Below are 21,926 nucleotides of genomic sequence, written 5' to 3' on the forward strand. Positions count from 1 at the left end.
CCCCCCCCGTCTGTGCTCATGGTTCTTGCCACTTCCCATTGTATGCCTTCTAAATTTTTCCATGTTCCTTCGAAGCCTCATTTTTCTAACCCTTAATAAAAATATCTGAGAACTCATGATCTTCTCAGAGGTATGAATAAGTTTCCTCAAAATCTGACATGTTTCTACATCGCTCATAATTGATATGTTTCTTTTCATGACTTGGACATGTACTTCAATGCATCTATGAGAACTGTGAAGCTGTATCACTACAACCCCTGTTAGCCACTGCTGTACATGTGCCACAAGCCATCATGTCCTGCTCTGAAGTAAAGTGCAGTATTTCTTTATTCCTAGTGGGGTGGGACTAAGTCCCTTGTACTGTGGCCACTTCTGGCCTATTGTACCAGCCCCAGATGATAGGTGAGGGTGATTGTGGAGCAGTTGGTGGAATGAAGATTGGCAGGGGAAACTGAAGTACTCGGAGAAAACCTGCCCCAGTGCCACTTTGTCTACCACAAATCCCACTTGACCAGACCCAGGATTGAACCTGGGCCACCGCGATGGGAAGCCAGCGACTAACCGCTTGAGCTATGGCGTGGCCAACGTACAGTAAGTGTGATAGGAGTACGTGCGCAGAGAGAAATTTTGTTGTCTTGTTACCTGGATTTATAAGTACATGGCCAAAGATACTACACTTGTGAGGTAAGTATGTATTTATTTTCATTTTCCATTGTTTCTGTTTCATAAGGATGACTGTATATATTACAGGGGTTTAATGCATTTTGTAATTTTGATTTGTTTCATTTTGGTCCATCACACTAACAATATTATAAAAAGTTAAACAGTTCCATCCAGTGTGACTGGTCACCAGTCACACTGGACGGAAATGTTTAACTTTTTTATCACTTTGTAGTATTACAATGATCAAACCAAGGACAATGAGATGGGAGGATAATATAGCATGCACGTTAGAGACGAGAGGTGCATATGAAGTTTCATGCAGGAAACCAGGAGGAAATCACCTGTGACACTTATGCAAAGATTGAAGATAGTATTAAATTGATCCTAATTAAGGGGTATTTTACTCGTGACGATTTAAAATTAAATTCAATTTTCCCGTCAATCCGTTTAGCAGATCGCGGTCAAATTTCACATTACTGCTTTCCAACTAACGCCGCATCTTCGCACAAAGTTTCATTTGAAAATGTGTGTTAAAAAAATGAGGTTGGGGGATGTGGACTAGATATTTTGGCTCAGGACAGGGACCAGTATTTGGCTCTTGTGAACATGGTAATCAACTTTCTGGTTCCATAGATGACAGGCAATTTCTGTAGTAGCTGAGAGACCATCAGCTTCTATAGAACACTGCTCCATTCAGTTGTTAGCTAGTATGGATTTGGAAACTTTTTGGCATAACAAATCAAAATTTGATTCATGAGGAAATTAAGAGTAAAGGAAGTTCGGGAACACTCACTACCATTCAGTTGGTATAGCAATGGATTGGTCTTGATAGCTGAAGTAAGAGATTTCTCTCTTCTCTACAGCATCCAGACTGGCTGTGGGGTTCACCCCACCTCCCGCCCAGTGGGTCCCGCGAAATATTTCCCTGACGAAAGAGAAACTGATGTGTGAAGCTGACCATTCACCTCCATCTAGTGCCAAGCTCAAGAATGGTGCAGCTGTACCTCCACTCCACCATACATCTTCATGGCATGGTGCTTTTCCTTTCCTTACCTTTTGCCTTCCTGTCTGCTAGCCAAAGACATGCATAATTTTGCTTGTAGTTTTGAAAGGGCTTGAAACTTGGAACTCCATACATAACATGTGGATTTTCTGTACACCAAAAAGTCTTGAGTGTTCACGTGTCTATTGAAGCAAAGCTGGAAAATGTCAGGATGCCACCGTGAACTGACTGAAGACAACAAAAAATATTGCTTCATATGCCTGTGTGGCTTTGTAAAACCATAGCTTCAGTAATTCTGTTGAGGTTCTTGCAAAATTCCCTTATCATTATACAAATGTTATGTGATGTGTAATTCCTCAGGGAACTATCAGAGAAAACCCTTGGTTTAAACCTTTAAAGTCCTGTGGTTAGTATATATACCACCTGCTTTAACACACTAAAAGTCTGAATTCTGTCCACAGAGTGTATTTGTGTTTCATATGGTGCTCACAATAAACGATTCTTCCCAAGCAGCAATGGCTTGTTGGTCATTGTAGCTGAGATATGTTTTCTGTGCGGTATGAACTGAATTTTATCTCGTATTATCAAGATATTCTCTCTCCAGAGTTCCTCGCAGGAACAATGTTCAGAATCTTGTCAATAAAGAAAGAATGAATGGAATGTTAAAAAACATGAAATCAAAATGTCAGCGTTGAGTACTAACACAAGAAGAGTTGGATAATGTCAGAGCTCAGCTAGCAGTCACCATGGAAGACTCTTATGTGTCTTGCACAGGAAATGGGAATACCATAAGGATCAGAACAAAATTACTGAGACTACAACCTCAAAAAGGGATGTCAATTGTGTTCTATGTGCAGCCATGTGGCTAGTAATGTCCCTAACTGGCAACTTCAGTCAGTTCATGATGGCAAAAACTTGACCCAAAATTCACAGTTGAAAAAAAAAACTTTATAGCATTTGCATGGATACATGGACAGAAAACAAGTTACTGGAGCACAGGAAATCAACGTTCTGTATAGCACTCCATTCTACAATGTAAATGTTGGTATTAGCTGTGGTCTGAGAGGATAGCATTAATGCCGAGATACATTATGTACATCAAGGAAACCCCAATATCCTGCAACCCACTATATTACTCACATACATGTATGTGAGAGAGTACGAAAGATGGCAAATCTGTGCAGTAAGCATGCACAGAAAAAAAAAAGAAAGTTATGCTTCTGCCCAATTTCTTCTTACAATTTAGTTCTTGCATTGGTACATTTGTACTGAAGATTATTACACTAATACAATATATAAACAACAAAAAGAAAAGGGCATAAATTACAAAAACTAACACTAACAAACGTTTATTCTAAGCAAATCAATTGGGAGTCGAGATTTTGCAAAATTGATTTTGACTAGCCAAAAACATGCATCATACCAAAAACTGTGTGAAGTGATAAAAGTAAATGGGCTTATGAATAAGCATCTGAGACTTGGCAGAGTTCAATTCAGTGTAATTAAAAATGTATTAAGACCTTAAATACATTCAACTCTCAAATGCAACAGCACATTTATAGATTAATTTAAAATCAACACTAAACATTTCTAGCCTTAAAGGGTCATCTTCAGGTTTTGTTAAATACACAATTACCGACTTTGTAACATGTGTCCTTATATCACTGTAACACTCTATAGTTTGTGCAGCAACGACTGCACAATGTGGTTACATTACAGCACCAAACATCTCTTTATGCATCGACAGCTTCATCCTAAACAATTTGAATGCATGGTGCAATATTTCAAGTTGTAATTAACCTCTAAGTTATCCAGAAGCAGGTGATTTTACATCTCCCACTTCTATGGGTCTGGCAGTGATATTTTACCTCAGTGTGTGTGCGCATGCACGCGTGTGTGTAATGGCACTATTCAGTTAGCTGTACCTTGTAATGCACCAATGCTAAACTTAGCCAATAAATGTTAATGAGAACAGGACTGGGAACAGGAAAGAAATGAGTACTGTAACCAAGTATAAATATACAAGTTTATTGCTTACAAGAAATAAGACCATTATACATATCTATACACTTATACTTACACTGCAGGGCTTAATTTGTGAAGAGAATGGTTGAAAATGGGCGGTAGTGGTGCATGAAAGCACCAGAAATGCTTTTAACTTCAATACACAACCTTTCATTAAGGGATTATACAATTTGTCATCAGAGTACTGGAGTGTTCTATCTCCACTTCCGGGAAGAAAGAGATAATGCACTTTTCTGATCCCCCATACGGTGCTGCACTCTCTCTCCATGCTTCCACTGGTTGAACTTACTTGCAAAGTGTGAGATTTCAGAATGTATTTTGTTCCAAGTAAAGTAAAGGTATCCCTGTTATAGGTCATGGAGGCCCATAGGGTTGTGAGATGTTGAGGTTCTCACATTTTCTAGACAATCGGCTCATAGATGGTGGCAAGGTTGTCAGCCCTACGCGCCAGCCGCCCTTTACCTCCAAGAATATTCCTGGTACTCATTTCTCTTAGAGGCTGAGTGGACCCCAGGGCAACAGTGCGGCTGGAAGGATTAGGTCAATTGAAAAAAGTCCAATGACCTCATCAGGATTTGAATCGGCGACCTTCCGGCTGGTAGCACAGTGCCTCAACTAACCATGCCACTGTGTGCCCTTTTAAACTGCAGTAGTGGCTCCCTACATTCAAATCCAGTTTCCAGAAAATGGGTGTTGACAGACACACTATACTCCAATACTCAGGTGATAATATGTCCGACCCCACATGATGATATGACAATTTACTTCGACACCTTCACTTCTGTGCTGCGATATCACAAGTGCAGATGAGGGAGCAGTCACAAATCACACACACAAATTTGGAACATTTCTGCTCTTTGCTCCTCCTTAAATGAGTAGGAACTAAAACAGCAAGCAATAAATAGTATTTGTACACAGCATCGAATGCTGACTAGATGAGCAGGCAGTGGCTATTCTGTCCTTCAAGTCTCAAAGTGTTTGTAAATGGCTGTCACATAGGCCATCACCTGCTGCCAGTCAGGACGTTCCAGCTGGATCATGTCTGTCACATTCTGCAACCAAAGATTGACATGGGAAAACCATCAGAGAATGAAATTCTATCAGTCTCAAGAATACATAAGATGACGAACAGTAGATACTAACAAGTGTTGTAGGAATTCCGACAGATTCAGCCGCTGCAAATGCAATGGTGAAGTTGCGCCGTTTCTCACTGGGGGTGAGGGAGTCATAAGGCACCCTTTCAGGCAGGTAGGAGTGTAGAATGGCACAGAGAGCAAGCCCATCATTCCAGCTGCTACTGAAGTTGGTGATGTCAATGTTCCGGTAGCCAACCGTTTTATTCTGGCACCACTTCAACAACGCATTGCGTTTTGAGCCACCATTTTTCACTAAAGCACTCAGTGGATCCTTTCGTTCACCTGAAATCAGCATGGCAATTGATTGAGGGTCTTGTGGTGGTCATTATGATGGTTAATGTCTTCTAGGATGTGATACTGTGCAGCCTGGCAGTGTCACATCCCAGCACACAATAATCTCCAATGTTATAACTAAGACACGCAGTTCAACATTCTGTGAGAATAAATAAAGAAATCAAGAACTTGACTGTACTGGGCCATCTGCTACATTTCTGATTCACAAGGAGTCATAACATACTAAGACCCAGGCCTCTCAGTGCCTGTAGCCTAGCCACTTTCCAAAGTTTAGAACAGCTTCTTACACATGCAACTTCAGAATTCAATATTTGGTAGTTCAACCTCTTCTGTTTGTGGAAAAGAGAAGTGGTACCATCTGCATAATATCTACAGTTTCTAGGGGCACATGTCAACAAAGAAAAAGTGAACTGCATCAAAATTAAGTTTTAAAGCTCCAGGTCATGGGATATGGTTACGTATATTGTGACGCTACAGTTCCCTGCAGCACTGCTGTGGGTGGAGTTGTGCTGCTTACAACAAACTCCTTATCCAGTCTGTATGGGGAATGTTATGGTTACATGAATCTGCTAGTTGCACAGGAATAACTTCAAATACTCACACATTATACATATTTTAATTGCCCTGTTTTATAATTTTTGTAATGATGAAATTCTGTAACCTGAATGTCCGTAAGTGGTGACACACTGTAAGTTCTTAACTGAGTAATAAAATCAGTTCTGTAAATATAATATTATACATGAACTATAATAATTTCTGTAAAGCACCTGACATACTTAAGTCTCCATAGCTGTTTCTGTGAACCAGGTCCATGGTCCTGTTTGTGAGGATGGAAACAGGGCTGGGTGCAGACACATCCTCATCGTGGGTCAGGCTCGTCTTGTCTACGCAACATAACATCACAACAAATCATGCACATGCACAACACATAACATGCCCTTGTGTTTGTATTTTAGGGAGCATCTGTGTTTGCTGCAATGGCTTATGCAAAGCAAGGAAGTGCAACTGGATCATGTATCAACTGTTAGTGTCAGCTGTGTCTGTCATTCATGCTAATAGCTGGAAAATATACATCACGTGAATCTATACAGAACAGAGCTCTAATGCTTAATGAAAACAAACTAGAACGCCACTCACAGGTACGCTTGCTGCACTTCCATAGAGAACCTCTTCAACTAACTAACTGAGCAAACAACTCACTAACTAAACTAGCTTCACCAACAAATTAAACTAACCAATCATCTACCCACACCCACTCTGCTTGCTATCTACTTCCTGCTGGTTTCTTGCTTGGTTTAGTCTTTGACCATGAAGATGAAGGTGACACGTTCTTCCAGAATATCAATTCATTTTCAAGCTTACAGTGTTACATCCAAAACTGCAGTAGCAACTTTAGCATACTGGCATCTACTGCTGCCATCATCAGACACTATGTGGAACTACTAACAACTGACTGTTACATAATGACAATAAGAATACAATGGACAAGCCTCTGGCTTTCATGTACTTGGCTATGTGTACAACATGTCATCTAATATTCAAATTTACTGTTCTACATCAGTGGAGAATAAGAAGGAAAGCCAATGTTAAGAAACAAACTGAAAGGTATTTCTAATCATAGGCCTTAACGTATCTGTTAAGTCCCGAGTGTCTCCCACGTCTGGAAGAGACGGGGAGAACAAGAGTTGCCGGGATCTCACCTGCAAGTGTGTTCTTGCGCAGGGGCTGCAGCTTGTTGGAAATAGTGCTGCTGCTATTGGTACCACTGTTGTTTACTTGGTTGTTGGCTTGCTGTTGGTCCCTCAACGGTGTCTTTGTTGTACTGTCTAGTGGCTCAGTTGCCAGCCGCCGCCGAGGGGACGTGGGTGTTGGAGGAGCCCCACTGGCAATACTGCTCAGACTTGACGTGGAGCTGCTGCGACTGCCAGGACCTGACACAAAGCAAGAAAAGTGAAATCACAGTCCTCATATCCTTAAGGATCGCTCTTCTATGAACCTGCCAAGCATCATGAATTACTTATGCTCTTACTGCAAGTCAAATTAAAGAAGAATGCAGTGCAACTGGCTGTCCCAGAGATGATGGTAGAACTTGAGACATGTACACAGATCACCACACTCTGAGGTTATCATGGCAGTGAATAAACATTATTGTAATTTATTAGAAAGTTATAAATATTTCAGAGGAACTTCCTGCCTTTGTCTTCATGGCAGAAGCAGCAGCATGTGACAATAACACATCCACTATGGCTCTAATATGCATACATGAATTTGAGTTGAGCTTGTGAAGGATGGAGTCAGTATCAAGACTATATAAAGTGCTGATGATAGGATGATTAATGAATATGGATCAGTTGGTGGAATGAGAATTGGTTAAGAGAAACCAAAGTATTCAGAGAAAATGCGCTCCAGAGCCACTTTTTCCACCACAAATCCCATGACTTGACCTGCGATCAAACGTGGGCCACAACAGTGGGAAGCCAGCAACTAACTGCCGGAGCTACAGCACAGACGCCAAACCAGAAGAATGTGTATTTCTGCTGTTGCAAAAATTCTTCATGCAAAATTGGATATTAATTACACAAAAGTGTTTACATTTAACTGAGGAGTCACAAAACAAACAGTTGGTGAATTAAGTTAATGGTTCATTGGAACAGCCGGACACAAAAGTCTCTGAAGAAACAAATATAAGTCATTGTGCCTGGTATAATACTGAACCTGCCTCAAGACTGAAATTCCTTGTACGAGCTCCTATAATGCCAGCAATGAAACAAAGCAAACATCTCTTACCGGAGCTCGAAAGCAAAACATGGAAGCAGCAGACTCCTCCAAACTACTTGGTGTCAGATGCCAGTAAACCAAATACTAACTACTTTATGCTTTGCACGGACAGGCTGCTTGATGCTTAACAAATTCTGCTGACTCTCTCACTTTCTGTTAGGCACACTCACCTGCCTTGGCCTGCTTGGTAGCGTTCTCGATACTCTCAATAAGAGACTTAACAGACAGGCGGCTATCTTGACGCGAGACACCCGCCTTGTGCTGCCGTCGTACTGCTGCCATTTCTTGCTGCACTGAAGTTATGAGAGAGCTACTGGAGTCTGTCGTCACTACAGGAAACTGTGTTGCCACGGCTGGCCCAGAAGACACTACAGTTGGGTGTTTCTGTGATGCTGCAACATGAAATAGATCATAAACAATCCAGACTATAACTCCTGGAAAGATACATTAGGTGGTGTTAGGTTGGAATTAGAAAACTGGTAAAAAAACGAACAGCTGTAAAGATCTGAACAAAACACACATAAGTTGTGAAGAACATCTGCAGTACATGTACAAAAAGTCTTCCAGTTTGGTTGATTCACTACACAGACAAATGACGTACCACATCCAAAGAAGTTGAGATCATAGTGGTAAGCTGTAACAACTGATCCCACATTTAAAGTAGATTTTTTTGCCATTATCTCATGCTAGTCATCCTTGTATTTATGACAAACAGTACAACATGAAGACATGAGTCTTGTGCATGAAGCAGAGGCAAGAGAAACAGCAAGGTGCCAGAAAAAAAATGATCCATAAATTAAAGGTGACCAAAATGTTGCCTGCTTACCAGATCTTCAAACATTTTTTCTCAGTCAGTCAAACTGCTGATGAGACTCGGCAGCACAGTAATTCTTGGTTTTCGGTCCAGCTGGGAACCATGACCACATTTTTTCTCCCCCAAGAATTTTTCATGCCTTGAAACGTGGTCTCCTCTTTGAGAGGAGGAGTCCGACTATTACTGGTCACTTCCCTTCTACTGAGTAGTGATTCCTGTTGGCTCTCACTCGCTCTATCACCACTGTCTCACTCCTAACTCATTTTTTTAATGAAGTTCACAGGATCATTCTTTTCTTTCTGGTTTGAATGCCTGATTTACTGCTCCAGTCTCTTGAATAAATATTAAAACATTTGATGACATGTTGCATTTTTACTCAGAATTACTTGGTTTTAACTTTGTCCATTGGCCAGTATTCTAAAAACTAGAAAACGCAATGTTTTGGAAACTGGATCTGTTTCTGTCCCAGGATGAAGGGGGGAAGACACCTGCTCCATTGAACCCAGTGACTGAGGTTAACTCTTTCTATGGGACTGAACTATGTAGGTGTCTTCCCTCCTTGAACAGAAACAGATCCAGTTTCCAAAACATTGTTTTTTTCTAGTTTCTAGAATACTGGCCAATGGACAAAGTTAAGACCAATAAGCATTTCGTTACTGATGCTCATTTTGCTCCCAACAGGGCCTTTGCCTAAGAAGGTCATGATACATACAGACACCAGATTACTTGTCTTTACACAGCAGAGGACTCAATTTCATTATACACTTCCACACATCTGAGTGCCCATGTTACTTGTGGCCTGCCTAGAGAACTAGGTCAGTTCTTCACCTTACAAACACTTCAACCTGAACATGTAGACAGCACATTCTTCTGAAATTTTGGTATCTGCCTACAAAACTACACAGTGTCACAACCAGGAACATCACAATCTGAATGAATTCCTTTTGTTCCACACATACTATTCTCTACTAAAAATACAAAAGGGTTGTATGATACGACTGCTGTCATGTTTACTTCCTGTATAGCGTACACAATATTTTTAATGTTACACGCATTTCTGTGCATTACCGACAAGTGTCTTGGGTGGGAAAACACAAATTACTGAATTCTGGCAGTTGATGAACAAAACAACATCATCAGAATGGCAAAACCTGATGGTTTGTTGGCACTATCATGCCCGTCCACATCACAAACATAACCACAAAGCAAGCGGACATCACAGTCTGCTGACACAGAACACAAAGTTGCTGAAGAGACTTACAGGTGTGTGCAGGGCTGGATCTGGGCCTTGACAGGTGTGGCAACTGCTGCCTCTCATTGTTCAGAGGTGAGCTGAGTGCAAACTTGGCAATGCGGCTGCATGATTTTTTTATTGACTCTGGAAAGCTCCACTTTATGTCATAAAGAGACTGTTTGTTGGCGGCTTCCAGTTGTCCTTGAGGTCTGATGCCCTGTGTCTGTGCTGTACCTCGACTTCTTGGAATGACTGCAGTGGAGGGACTGTCTACAGCTGTAAGTGTCCCACAATCCTGATCTGTGGGCTCTGTCACATGATATGATTTGGGTGCTCTGAACAAATCTTCCTCCAACCTCAGTTTCTCTTTGGACTCTTCAGACTCTGACATAGGTTTATATCTACTTTGGTCCGAACTGTTTCCGGGTTTAAAAAAGCCAGGGAGTGATGGAAATGTGGTCCCACGATCTGTTTTCCAGCTAAAAGCATTTGACTTCAGTTTGAGTGGAGTAAACTCATTCTTTTTTCTACTCTTGCCATTCTCAAACAAGAGCACAAAGTTAGGGACACTGCTTGACAGAGTTACGTCTGGGCTAGAGAGAGACTGGCAATTCCTAGCACTTTCTGCCTCCCATGAATAAAACAAATTAGGGTCACTGTTAGAAAATACATGAAGTTTTGATTTTGCAACTCTCACATCACACATCTCAATTTCATCATTCACATTATCACCCTCTTGCAGCAAAAGAGAGTCGCTGTTTGCAACACCGATACGCCCACTGGAGTCTGGTTGATCAACATTACTCACGTTCCTCTCGTCACTTCCGAACTGAAAATGCAGTGGAGTGGGGTCGCTGGTATATGAAGATACGTGTGCTTCAGATGATCCCGCCTGTTTCTTACTGCACGCACTCTCGACATTGTTCTGCTCATCATGCTCGCATGCCTCATGGACAAGACACAGACCCACCAGACTGTGCGCTTCTGAGGTACAGTGACTCAGCTCTGGCCATTTCTTGCTTTCTGTGAGTAGTGTCAGGTTGGGCAGGCTGCCGGCAGAAAGGGGCTGACTGGACATATGTGGACGCCCTCTCCGAATTCCTATGCTACTTTGTGTTGGTGCACATTCCTGCGCCAACTTAGCACCAAAACTGACATGCAACTGACCTAAGAGGTGAATCAGAAGACACATCCTGCAACTGAAACCTCTAAACAAGTAACACACAGGTCAGCTGCATCTCCTCGTGGGAACATAGAGAGTCTTTCTAAATTGAAACAAAGTGCACTGGCAGATACAAGAGATTGTTCATTCACAACATAGGCTCTTCTTCTCGCAATGTACAGTGCTGACAGTGGTCATGAAATAAGATGGCAGATTTCTGAATGCCCCCCCCAGTCATTGCAGCACAGTTACTGACGTGGGACTAATGAAGGAACTGTCACAGTTTGTAATTATGGATCCCATGGGTAGAACAAACAGAACATCTGCGAAACTGAAAACAGCCTAATACATAGGTAAGTCAATAAGTAAGTTACAATAGAACTTAAACAAATAAGAGTACTGATTTGAAAAATGCTTTTGTTTCTCAACATAATCTCCTTGTACCCTGAGGCACTTGTCCCATCGTTTTACAAGCCCCTGAAAACCATCAGCATAAAATTCTCTGGGCTGCTGTCAGAACCAGGCGTGTTCACACGGCATGGCCTACCTCATAATGCATGGCAGGTTGCATGCTTCTGTTGAATGGCCTTACGAAGTTTTCTGAGGATGTCACAGTAGGAGTCGGCATTTATGGTTTGTCCTTGAGGCTGCAATGCAGTGAGCAGTATGCCTTCGTGATCCCAGAAGACTGTGAGCATCACTTTCCTGGAGGATGGTGTCACCTTAAACTTTTGTTTTTGGCAGGTGACGCAGGATGTTTCCACTGCATTGTCTTGGGCTGGTAATGGTGAACCCAAGACTCATCATCTGTGACAATTCGGGCTAGGATATCATTTCCTTCATCATGGTAGTGACTGAGATGCTGTAATGCCAAACCCATTCTTTGCATTTTGTGTTGTGGGGCCAGCATGCGTGGCACCCATTGTGCACAGACTTTGTGAAAACCTAACCTGTCATGTATTATGAGGTAGGCCATGCCGTGTGAACACGCCTGGTTCTGACAGCAGTCCAAAGAATTTTATGCTGCTGGTTTTCAGGGGCTTGTGAAACGATAGGCAAGTGCCTCAATGTACAGGGAGATTATGTTGAGAAATAAAAGAATTTTTCAAATCAGTACTCTTATTTGTTTAAGTTCTATATCCATTTGTAACTTACTTATTGACTTACCCTCATGCAATGCACTTTGTCTCATAGAGCTCAATTCATCTCAGATATGATTATTCAAAAGAGTAGCCTAATTTAGAAAGATCCTGCACTTCTAACACAACACGGCACTGCAACGTTTACGTGACCATCACACACTTCTCAGGTTTGTCAGCACCTTATTACCCTGGCTTCTTATGTGGCAACTTTGTTCTGAGTGATCTACTATTATTTTTTATCCTTATAAAGGTCATCACCTAACCTAAATCTTGGTCAACAATGAACAATGCCTTTCATATAAAAGTTGTCAACAACAATGATGTGTATATTTTCTTATATGCAAACAACACGTTATTTCTAAAATAATTACAATACAATAAATAAAGTAACCTTCATGAACATGTTAAATGTCTATGTGTGATAAACTTCACCAGATCTACTCACAGTGCAGAACTACAGACTCTGAACCATCCGTAACACATATAACTATCCAGATATGTTGCAGTAATGGGCAAAATCAAGTGAAATTATGAGGCTGTGACAATAACACTGATGTTCAAACACTCTCTAGCTAGGTAGTCACAGGGCATAGAGAAACACCTAAACAACAATCATTATTTCTTCTTGGTTTTGTCTGTCATTCAGTACTGCGAACAGAATCTGGATCTGTTTCCATCTTCAGGTGAACAGCTGGAGATGGGTATGTTCAAAAGAGTTGAGATCAGTGCTACCTTATTCTACCATGAAGATGGAAGCAACAGGTACCCTCACAATGATGATGCTTACCTACCAAATTACATGGCATCACATCCCAAAAGACTGTGATGTAGGTATACTTAGCGTCTTTTAAGCAGCTTTATATATACACCAGAATATATTAATGTTCTGTCATTCCTTTCAAAAATCTAAGAGTAACATGAAACAAAACCTGCAACTGATACTTCAAATACACATATTTTAAATGCAGCTACATATAATTTACTTATGATTTACATAATGACTAATAGCTCAGACTGTATAGTGCTCAAGGGAAGGAGGATTACTGAACGAGTTGGACACATGAGGGAAGCAGCCTTGATCTAACCTGAGGCAGCATTCCATCATTGGTTGGAGGGACAGGGGCAAATCTAAAAATACCTCTCAGAACAGTCAGTATTAGTATTCCAGCTGAGAACTGAACTGGGGCACATCCCTAACACAAGTCAGAAGTGTTACTTGCTTGGGCCATCTTGTTCAGTAGGATATACATACAAACCATGGGAAATATAAAGATCCAACATTAAGATGATGAATATACATTTTCAGCAGATCACATATTTGTGCCAAGTCTGACAGTTTACTGAGACTATGCACATTCCACTTTTCTACACAACTGACATTTGATCACAGGTCAAATTTGGTTGCCTGTATCACTGACCTCTGTTTAGTCAGTTCATTTTGCCAAAAAATGGAACATGGTGTCAGTACAAATATAGTAACTCCCTTGTCTATTCTAAAGATGTGTACAGCACATCCATCCAAACTGTCAGTTCCTGTCCACCAAACAACATGGCATCACATTCCAGAGGACAACAGTCTTCAAGGTCACTGCCTTGATAACAGCAAGTCTCACACAGTCATATATATTTAGAAGGAAATAAGAGGCTTAAAAAAGTTATAGATATTCCTCTAACAGGCTTTCCCCAGATCAGACTTCAAAACTTCAGTGTACAGTACACTGATCAGTTACCGAACATCTGTCACTAAACTGCACAAGATCATGAAAAGTTAACACACAAGACAGACACGTCTCAGTGTGTGACAAAAATATCTTTCATCAAGTGTCGCAAAATATGGCTGCCAGGTCACTATACTATGGTTTGGCAACTAAATTTCCTGCTTGGTGTTTAAGAATTGACTTTTGGAGTTATGACAATATGATTCACTTGGGTAATGAATATTCAAAGGCATTAGAACTACCATAATTTTTGTCATATCAACTAATCCCTTTAAAATCAGTACTTTCCCCATTATCTTACGCATAGCCTCAAGGTGTTCAAGATAAACAGCACAACAGGAAGAAATGGGTCCTGCATGCCAACTGTCAGCAAAGAGAAACAGCACAGTAAAAGAAAATACTGACCCATCCTCTTCGGGTGACCAAAACGTTTGTCTGCCTATCGCTTGATCAAAAATTGTGACCCATCTTTCACCACGTCTTCAAATTTCATATAAAAGTAAAGCTATCCCTATAACAGGCCGTGGAGGCCCACAGGGTTGTGAGACGTTGAAGGTCCCACATTATCTAGACAATCTGCTCACAGATGGTGGTAAGGTTGTCAGCCTTACGTGCTGGCCTCTCTTTACCCACCAGGAAGATTCCTGGTTCTCATTTCTGTTAGACGCTGAGTCGACCCCAGGGCCATAGTGCGGCTGGAAGTATCAGGTCAATTGAAAAATCCCATGACCTCATCGGGAATCGAATCCTTGACCTTCTGGCTTGTAGCATAGTGCCTCAACTAACTATGTTACTGCGTGCCCCTCAAACTTCATATATAGTTTAGAATATTTGTTCTGTGCAATCTAACCCAACCACTAAGTGCTTTAGCAACAGTGGGAGAGGCACTGGAAAGTGAGTGCTGGAGACCAACACTGGGAGAATTTAAAAAGTTGAATTCTCACTAGAAATTATGTCACACATGGAGAATGGATTCATTACCACTTACATGCACAGAGGTTCCTCACATTGAACACCACTTAATTACATGCATATGAATATTTAATCGATTACTGAACAGATTGAAAAGTGAACACATGTAGACAGGAAATTTGTGAACACCAGAGAAACTATGCCATGTTAGAGGTCAGATAGAAATTGTGGGGGCATGTGGCTGCAGGGACAGGAGTGGCCTACCTTTCAGCTTATCAATCTGAGCCTCCAGACCACGCAACTTGTCTCGCAGACTCTTGTTCTCCAGGACCAATTTCTCTAGCTCCTGCTGCGCCTCCGTCTTGAAGTCATTGGCCACGCGAACAGTCATCAGCAGGTCTGACTGGAACTGGTCCCATTCTGTGCACTGTAACATAAAAAGCCAATACATTACCATAACTGACATACAGCTGCGCTGTTCTTCACAATAACTAACTCCACAGAGATGATGCTTTCTTGAGAAGTGACCAGCTATGCAGCTACTCAAGAATTTCCCACAACTCTATGGAACCCAAAGGTTCATTACTGTGTTCACAAGAACCCTTTACTGGTCCCTATCCTGAGACAGATGAATCAAGTTCATGTGACACCATTCTATCTAAGATTCATTTTAATATGATCCACCCACCTACATCTTGGTCTTTTTCTTTTTGGCCTTCCCACCAAAATCCTATATCCATTCCACTTCTCCCCATCTATGCTACATGTCCTGCCCATCTCATCCTCCTTGACTTGACCATTCTAATTATACTTAGCGAAGAGTTTTCTCCAACCTCCCATCACTTCATCTCTCTTCGGTCCAAATATTCTCCTCCACACCCTGTCCTCAAACACCCTCAGCTCTTCACAATAATGCTGTTTCCAACTACAATCATATGATGTGATCATCTCAGAACTTTCCATAAATCAGAGCCATACACATGAACACCAGTCTGACTGCTTAAACACACCTCCTTTGACCGCAGCCTCTTCTCGTTAGCTAGTGCCTGCTCCTGTTCTGCCAGCCTGTGCTCCACATCTCCCAGATGCCGCTGTGTTTCCGACAGGACAGCTTTGAGCTGGCGTTTGTCCTCCAGATGGCACTGACATTGCACCTGTAGCTCAGCTACTGTTTCCTGCAGGACCTGAAGCTCTCCTGTCAGCTGCTGCTTCTCCTGCAGCACCATGCTGCACTGATACTCCAGGTCACTGACAGCAGACTTGGCATTGTTGCGCATCACCTGCACAGTACATTTGCACAGGTGCACTCTGACACAGCAGAAATGAAGTCTCTAGGACACTATATTGTACTATACACTGAAACCAGAATTTCAATACACAAGTACAAAAATCACTGACATAAACACCTCATACAAATTACACACCTAGAGGGATTACAGATCTATGATGATTCAGAAGATGGGATAATTCATTCTGAGAGGGAACAGGGCTTAGCTACTGCTTCTGCCACTTATGTGGATATTTGCAAAGTCCTCCTCCCTGGACAACTGCTTTAATATGGTGCAAATGTCTGCATTTCCCGATCATTTGGAGGGCTATGCTGGCAGAATTACAGGCTTGTAGATCACCTGTGCTAGAGAGGTTGAAGGGAATGGGGCCAGGTAAAAGGTACCTAAAGGCTGGGGGTTGGGTGTGAAGCTGACAATGTACGTTAGAAACTTATAGATGGATTCTGGAGGGATCACTTATACAGGGACTAAGGAAACGGTTGCAGGCAAAGGCAAGTATTGGGGAACAGGTAACTATAAAAAAGGACAAGGTTCTTGGTGGGCCACTGAGCCAAGAAAAAAGAAAATAAATAATTTTAGGCAACATGCTGACCCACCACACATATTTACATTAAGAAAACCATTTTGTTTGATGTTTTGGCCATAAATGGTCATCCTCCAGCAGTGCGCACAAATCAAATATATAAGTATGTAGACTGTAAATACAAACTTGTTAAAATATGGAAATATATAAAAATGCAGATAAAATAGCAAATTAGATCAGATCTAACTTAACTTGCAAGGTCATATCTATAAAACTGACAACATTTGTGAGTTCATTAATATCATTCACCAGTTCACATTCTTATGTTACACTTCTGTTTTTCTCTACACAGTTTCTTCTTTGTCAGACTAAGTTCCATTATAACATTACATTCTCTTCAAGTTTGTTTCTTTTTGGACGTTCATAGTAGCTTTTCTGGAGTGAATGTTTCTAAACATGTATGCTGCTAATGCTTTTCAATTATGTGTCCTTATCATTCCCCAAACATCACAATTACATTTGCGAATGTGGCTGAACCCAGCCTGCCTCACCTTGCACTCCTCCTGCAGGTGTACGAGCTGGTCCCGCAGACGAGCCGTCTCACACTGGCTGCGAGACAGCTGTTCCTGCAGCAGGGCCACCTGACTTTCCAATGCATCCTTTTCTTTGCGGGCATTGTCCAGCAGTTCATCCAACTCTGTCTTGTCACCCAGCTCCCGAGCTTGCTCCAACTCCTCTATCTGTTTGCATAGACAATGAAGCAGATCATGCGACATGGAGCACAAAGTCTCTCAACATGCAAGGTGTAGGGCACATCTTTTTTAGTCTCTTTCACCTGCCTTAAACTCAACCTCACTTTTATCTGGTTCAATCTGTCACCACAAACAAGGCTCTGGAGACAGAATTAAGTAGCATAACCATCATGCCTCCTCTGAAGGAAACTTCAATGCCTAATTCAGTGGTTCCCAACCTGGAGGTCAGGGTGAGGCCAGTGCTTGAGATTAGCTCTTTCTAAGTGGCCCAACTGAGTAGGCGTCTTCCTTTCTCGCCTGAAGACAGAAACAGATTCAGTTTCTGAAACACTGTGTCCTCTATTACATAGAATTCCGGACGATGGAAAAAGTCCAAAACCCCAGTAATTCCATAATTATACATGAATCACTAGGTCGAGAGATGAACATTTGATCTTTCTAATGGATCAAACTACAAGAGGACGAGATGCGAACGGATCTAGTTTCTGAAATGTTGTGTTCTGTCTGGACACTAGAGAATGGACACAGTCCACCAGTTCAGGAATTCTAAGCATAACTCTCACAACCCTTCAGAACAGACTTACAATACTGGATACACAAAGCACAGTTTCAAGACACATCCACAAGCTACAGCACTTCCCAGAGCACGTTCACCAGAAACTGACCTTCGCCCTCGCATTGTCAAGCAGCGTGGTGAGGCGGCTGATCTCAATACTACGCGATGAGCTCTCTTCTTTAGCTAGGGCCAGCTCCTGATCCAGCTGCTTGCGTTCAGCATGTGTCGCATCCACTGTAGATTCCAGCAGCCGCACCGTGTCTGCCAACCGGCCCGCATCTTCTGCCTGCAGGTCAGCTGACTGTCGCAAGTCTGTGAGCTGACTGGTGAGGTCCTCAAGTTTTAGTAACAGCGACTCTCGCTCTTCCTGTGCACTCTGCAATTTCACCATGATCACCAGATTACAATCCCACCATCTTACACCAAGCTAAAACCAAGCCATAAAATTGCCATATTCTGGATAAATTAGAAACTACACCAAACTCTTCAACCCTTTCAGTGCAGCAGTAGTACATGTACTATGACTGTGCCTTGTCAGGAAACCAGCTGTTGTATACACACCACTATAAATTTAAAAATTTACAGCAAAACTACCACCTTCAGTACTGACTCAAAGCTTGTAGTTTTATGGTGCAACAGTAGTGGGGTTCGGATAATACAATGTGAAATAGTGCCACCTACAATTCTTCTTCCTTTTTATTTGCACTGCAATACTGTGTGGGCCCTGGCCTCCTTCAAGGTTTTGCAACAGCAGATTTGGGTGGGGTTGTCAGCGCCACACCCAACCCTCCAACCTGGAGGACCAGGGACTACACTCCTTTGGCCCCTACCTTTTCGCCCATCTGGCATGGGTGACCCTGCCATGAGCATATGCTCCTGCCCCCTCTCGACAACAAGGTAGCAGTCCTCATGAAAAACCACCTACAATTAGGGGTTGCATTTACTACTGCACCTCAGACTGCATGCTGTCAGTAAATTTTGCAAACACTGTAAAATAGCCTATTTCATACATTTTACCAAGCAATAGTCACCCCTGCTTTTGTTGTTCCTAGTGGCGATTCATTGCTGTGAGTCATCCAGACTTTCACGGAAAAGTTACAAAGATGTTCAGGTGTGACATTAGATATTTAGAACATAACATTCTTAAGAAATAATGTACAGACAACACACTCACAGCAAGTAAATGGGTTTCTTTCAGAGATACTTTCAGTTTACTGGCCACTAAATCCCAATGGCAAATCCTGTACAACTTTTAAAATTTCCTGCATAATAAATTCTTGTCTGTTTTGTCACCACAGAAGTTCATATAGTCACAAACATTACACATAGTATCCAGCTTATTATGCTAATATATATAATTATTTAGCTTTAAAACCTAATTCCAAATTAAATATATTTCACATAATGTGAATCTGGGCATCTAAGTAATACAGGAAGTTGGCCACAGCATAGCTCAAGCGGTTAGTTGCTGGCTTCCCACTGCGGCAGCCTGGGTTCGATCCCGGGTCTGGTCAAGTGGGATTTGTGGTGGACAAAGTGGCGCTGGGGCAGGTATTCTCCAAGTACTTCGGTTTCCCCTGCCAATCTTCATCCCACCTATTGTTCCACAGTCACCCTCACCTATCAACTGGGGTTGGTACAATAGGCGAGACATGGCTGCAGTACAAGGGACTTAGTCCCACCCCACTAGCAATAAATAAAAATAGGAAGTTGATTAGGTACACAATTTCAATGTGAGAAACAACTGTAACCAAAAATAATCAATTACTATTATTTAGGCAAGACTACATTTTACCTGACATGAATCAATTACATCACATACTCGATTTCATCCCATTCTACTCCTGTTAGTCTGCATTCCCATGTGCAGCGTTTTATGTTTATTTACTGTTTCTCAGAATATCAGGCTGTATGACATGGTACGATTTGTGACACAATTGCAATGAGTTTGTATGGAAGCGGTTGTAGCCTAATTTGTGGGGCTATACCGACATTTCCATCAGACACTGGGAGGGGGTGGAACAAAAAATTTAAACAAGCTTCACCTAGCCTCTCACATATGTCCAGTGAGTTGTGCGGACAACTTCCCAAGCTCTACCAATCATTTTGGCTAATGTTACATTGTATCATATTCGACTGTGCTCAGTGTTCATTCAGTGTATTTCCCATTCTATTCGTTCTCTACATACGGTGCAACTCCACTCAGAACAAGAGCAACCCGTGTATGAATAAAGGGCCACCACAAAATGAGTGTGGAAGTGGAAGAAACAAAGAGCAGTTTCTGAGGGCACGCATGACTGGATCTGGACTGATACCTTGAGAAGCTCGACCAGTTTCTGCTCACGCTCTGTGCAACATTCAACCTGGTCATGGTGCAGCAATAACTCCTGCAGCGTGTCAACTTTGGTGCGGCTGTCCTCCAGTTTCTCGGTCTGTCTGCACAAGGACTCCAGCAACACACTCTTTTCTTCTGTCAGTCTCTCATTGTCGGCCTGAAGCTCTGTCAGCTGGACCTGCAGGTCTGCCAACTCTTGCAGTGTTGCCTGCAGCTCCTCATTCGTGCTTCAATACAAATGGTCATTCTCACAATCAACAGTCCCTCACACATCTGCATACACAGACAAGCCTGTGATCCAACATACAGAGAGAGGGCCAGTCACACTCAAAATACTACTCTATAAACCTTTCCTTAATACCTCTTTGACATCTGACTGAACTTGAAAAACATACTCAGTTTGTGGTTTTCTGGGTCGTGACACCACGTAGACTAGTACAATGATACCAGCAGTTCAGAGGAACACCCTGCCTCCATCTTCAGGTTCAAAAGTACTAGGGTACAGACACGCTAATACAACGAATGTGGGGGGAGGGGGGGAGATGGGGCCCATCTGGAAGTATATCAACGATGAACCAGAATTGTGTGAGGCTGCTTTTGCAGTTAACAATCAAACGGTGGAGGGGCTGATGAAATGGAACAAGTTCCTCCTCCTCTCTCCCTCCTGCAGCTCTGAGTAACTATGCTCCATCTCACTCTATCTATATATCGTGGTGGCATCCTTGCCTCAGTCACTTCAGCTATGGAGATGGATGCAGTATGGTCCTCAGCAACAAGACTACATGGTATCAGAACAGAGAGAGTGCCCACCACCATACATAAAACTTATACTGCGTGTAACATACTTTGGAGAACTGTCATGTCATGTTCTCGCGGTGGCATGGCGGCATGATGTAGCCTGGCAGAAGTTCACCAACCCTGAAAATGGCCTGTTCAAGGATCTAGAATCTTTTGCTCTTCCTTGCTCCTACTGGTTCACTCAAGGTTCTACCCCTGCCCATAACCATACCATTTCGTTTTACGCTTGGCGTTTTTGCCTGCTATCTTGAAGGCAGACGTGTTGCACTATGCAGGACACCCCTCCCTCCCCAGTGGTGATGTAACACTTTCGGAGCGTCGAAGTTGCTACAGTAATAAGCCAGTCAACCCCCCGCCTCTCCCTGCGGTGATGTAACACGGGATGCTGCCGTTGCTACACAGCAGTAAACAACTCCCGACAGTGTTGCTAGCAACACGGCGCCAGGCAACAGTGATGCCTACTATGTGGCTGTTTTCTGTGTTGTCCGGAACGGGGCTAAATAAGGGGCAGCGAACGCTACTCACAGTTAATTCCAAGTTAGCCAGCAGTTAGTTCTCAAGTTCTCGAGTTATGAGTTAGCCAGGCAGTCAACCAGCATATCGCTATATCAATACGACGTGAAATTATTTGTCGCGTTATACACTAAACACGTGACAATATATATATATATATATATATATATATATATACAGGGATGGCTAGGCGTGGGGCCCTGAGCAAAACCAATATGAGCAAGGAGAACAGTGTACAAAACCTACTGCCTGTTCTCTTGTCCTCTCTGCCCTTGAAAC

General features: G+C 42.3%; 1 protein-coding gene across 10 annotated transcripts in view; it reads right to left on the reverse strand.

Annotated features, from left to right (window-relative positions):
- Positions 1 to 4,328: 4,328 nt before the first annotated feature.
- The window catches only part of LOC111862807 (cytospin-A), a 68,096-nt gene continuing 50,498 nt past the window's right edge, over positions 4,329 to 21,926 (reverse strand). For 9 of the 10 annotated variants that reach the window (XM_023848507.2, XM_023848506.2, XM_023848503.2 and 6 more), the window contains 10 exons: positions 20,317 to 20,563; positions 18,111 to 18,377; positions 17,245 to 17,433; positions 15,892 to 16,161; positions 15,146 to 15,308; positions 8,070 to 8,291; positions 6,822 to 7,052; positions 5,898 to 6,005; positions 4,835 to 5,109; positions 4,329 to 4,743 (listed from right to left, as the gene is read on the reverse strand). In XM_023848507.2, the coding sequence (XP_023704275.1) occupies positions 4,654 to 4,743; positions 4,835 to 5,109; positions 5,898 to 6,005; positions 6,822 to 7,052; positions 8,070 to 8,291; positions 15,146 to 15,308; positions 15,892 to 16,161; positions 17,245 to 17,433; positions 18,111 to 18,377; positions 20,317 to 20,563 (2,062 nt within the window). In that variant the 3' untranslated portion in view covers positions 4,329 to 4,653. The remainder of the gene's footprint in view (positions 4,744 to 4,834; positions 5,110 to 5,897; positions 6,006 to 6,821; positions 7,053 to 8,069; positions 8,292 to 15,145; positions 15,309 to 15,891; positions 16,162 to 17,244; positions 17,434 to 18,110; positions 18,378 to 20,316; positions 20,564 to 21,926) is intronic. The other variant, XM_023848508.2, reaches the window with a different exon arrangement.

Source organism: Cryptotermes secundus, unplaced genomic scaffold (assembly GCF_002891405.2).
Source record: "Cryptotermes secundus unplaced genomic scaffold, Csec_1.0 scaffold462, whole genome shotgun sequence".
NCBI lineage: Eukaryota > Metazoa > Arthropoda > Insecta > Blattodea > Kalotermitidae > Cryptotermes > Cryptotermes secundus.